Raw genomic sequence first — 2,871 nt, forward strand, 5'->3', positions numbered from 1 at the left:
GTTAAGTCTGTCTCCTTTTCTCTCACACCGGGTTCAAAAGTTGCATCACCAATAAGATGCCCTTTGGGTGTTTTTGTGCTGAAAACAAAAGAGGACCTTGCCCGAAACATAATACCAACACATCATGGATATTGAATAATTTAATTTAACAATGCCATTGCATGCTGTAATTAAAAAATCAATCGTATCATCACGTAAGAGCATATTGAAAACAGGCAAGCATACATGGTGTCATAATCTATCTCTGGGATAACTCAGCTCGATTGGTATTTATATACACTTGTAATTTGCAATAGTAGTCTGGACAGACGACAATGGTTCACGAAATTAAAGGCGATCTCAGACTCTACTAGCTAACAAAAAGTAGTACTAATTAACATCAACTTGTTGAAGTATCATCCGGTGTTAACTACTCAAAATCGTTAGGGCTAAAAAACGAAGCCAAGTTTAATTTTCGATGGTGACGGAGACGTTGCCGCTGGTAACGGCGTTTTTGGTGAGGACAGTGGGCAATTCGACGTTCTTGCCCTTCTTGGGGGTCGATCTGTAGTAGTAAAAGTACAAGATCAGCTGGATGAGGCCGAAGATTGTACCGAGGGCATTGGGGATCTGCACAGAATTTACAGAGGACATAACAGTTAGATCAATCCGCGCTGAGGAGTTCTTGATTGTATGTCTGGCTGGGTTTGCGACTTCTTATTTCCAATGTGTATGTGTATGTACATACCGTGATGTAGATGTCAAACTTGATGAGCGCATAGCCCATCCAGCAGCAGCCATTGAGGAAGTTCACCAGCGACAGGAAAAATGGCATGTACTCCACACTCTTGGTCCTGATCACTTTACCCTGCAAATAGGCAGTACAATATTACTACTTTCATCTTAAATTTTTGAGTTATATTAGTATTAGTACACTCGTAAGTTGGCAAAAGCATCCGTCATTTACAATTAGCCTGAGCTAGTATTTCACCCTGTAAAGGAAGTTTACCTTTGTGATAGAAATAAACCGTAGGCTTTTTTATATCATGTAGCATATTGTAGAAGAACTTGGGTGCGTGAGAGGTGAAAAGTCAATTCGGACTTTTTTTAACAGGGTTTTGGAACGAACATTAAAAAAATGAAAGGTGGGTGCAGCTTTTAGATGGGCATAATCAACAACAAACAAGGTGCACTGTTTAACAAATTAAGGTCTGTCAAAAGCATCCACTAGAACTTTAAAAATAAAGTATAGGCAGGTATTTTTCTTGAAAAGGCATCATTACCACACCATACGTGCACAATGCAGATTAATTAATTAGCCAACCTGAACTAACAAGTTAAAGCGGTTATCAAAGATCACGGGTCGACGACCCTTAAGTTGGGGTGGTGTACGTACCATGATGGTGAGCGGGGAGGCGTACATGATGGAGCCGAAGATGACGCAGAGGATGCCTACGATCATGGAGCGCTTCTCATGGGTGTGGGCACCGAGGAGCACGCCGGCCACCACGGCAGCCACGAACGCCGCCTCGAGGGCGAGCACGCCCAGCATCTTCCACTGCACACACAGTAGAGAACATGCACATGGCTTGGGTTAGGGGCTGGAGGATCTTCTGTACAGAAACTAAAGCCGAAAAGAGACAGTGGGACGGATGAGGATTGAGGAGGCATTAGGAGGGTTGCACGTACCCTTGTGTTCTTAGCCGCATAGATGATGAAGATGATGATGTAGGCGCCCTCAATGACAAGGCCGATGCCGTTGATGGTGAGGACGAGGGTGCTGTTGGGGTGGACGATGGGGAGCCCGTAAAAGAACCAGAGCAGGCAGTTCATGAGCGTCGCCAGGTAGGGGTCCGGTTCGAACTCCTCCACGCCCTTGGCCTTGTAGATCCGCCAGAACGTCGGCCTGCGTACATACGTATAATTAGAAAACGAGCCTCAGATTCATGCCCTAGCAACCACCTTTCATATATGTATACATACAGACTAGACAAGAGGAGGAGGAGTGGGCTTACACAGGGGAGAGGAAGAGACCGAAGGAGATGACATTGCCGATGATGCCGACGATGTTGCGGGCCACGTCGGCGGAAACCATGATGCTCACCTAGATCGATCGATCGCTGGGAACACAACTCGATTGCTCGGGGGAACTAACGACTTGGGGAAGGTTGGTTGTGATTTGTTTGGGGCGTGGGTGGCCGAGCTTATATAGTAGGGAGTTCCCCGTCGCTTTCCCCAAGTTATATCCGATGTAGATATGGTTAAGGGTAGGTTAAACGGTTTGATTTGAGTGCAGTCCTCATCCAACTCCAACAGCCGGCCGTGCTCCCATCCAACAGCCGGCCGTGTCAATTTCTTCCTCGCCCGCGTCCTTTTTTCCAGCCAAAAAAGGATCACGCAGCTAGGAGCTCCTCTCCCACGTAACAATACTCCTATACTCGGATAAACCCCATATAGTCTTACGCAAAACAAACAAGGACAACCCTGAGCCCGAAACTGTCACGGACCAACACCAACCCAGCCGGCGTCACCCAAGGACACTGCAAAGCCCAAGACAGCCCCCGTCGTCCCAACGACCCGGAAACCCAACACGCGTGTTACCGGATGCCGTGAAGTGTTGTTGGTGCTCTATACTCCGTGGATCTCGTAATATAAAAGTGTTTTTGACACTATGCGACGGAGAAAGTAATATACAATTATCTTTCTACTATTAAAGTGGAGTACGTAGGTAGTTTTATTTCATTTGGTTAGGTCGCTCCCCATCGTCCCCATCAAAAATATTTATTCTGAAAAAAACCAAACTCTTAACCGCGTTTTAGCCGCCACCACTCGACCCCACCCGCCCCTCCCCTCTCCTCGCCACCGTCGGCAGTGCCGCTAAGCAAAGCCGGG

The 2,871-nt window shown here is 46.8% G+C and overlaps 1 protein-coding gene across 1 annotated transcript; it reads right to left on the reverse strand.

The window, feature by feature from the left end:
- Positions 1-205: 205 nt before the first annotated feature.
- Positions 206-2,208, reverse strand: LOC123040227 (bidirectional sugar transporter SWEET6b). Its single transcript, XM_044463130.1, has 5 exons — positions 1,995-2,208; positions 1,669-1,885; positions 1,376-1,537; positions 728-847; positions 206-609 (listed from the first exon to the last, which is right to left on the reverse strand). The coding sequence occupies exons 1-5, from the start codon at positions 2,072-2,074 to the stop codon at positions 448-450; spliced, it is 741 nt and encodes a 246-aa protein (XP_044319065.1). The 5' UTR covers positions 2,075-2,208; the 3' UTR covers positions 206-447.
- Positions 2,209-2,871: the final 663 nt, after the last annotated feature.

This window comes from Triticum aestivum, chromosome 2B (genome assembly GCF_018294505.1).
Source record: "Triticum aestivum cultivar Chinese Spring chromosome 2B, IWGSC CS RefSeq v2.1, whole genome shotgun sequence".
Lineage (NCBI taxonomy): Eukaryota > Viridiplantae > Streptophyta > Magnoliopsida > Poales > Poaceae > Triticum > Triticum aestivum.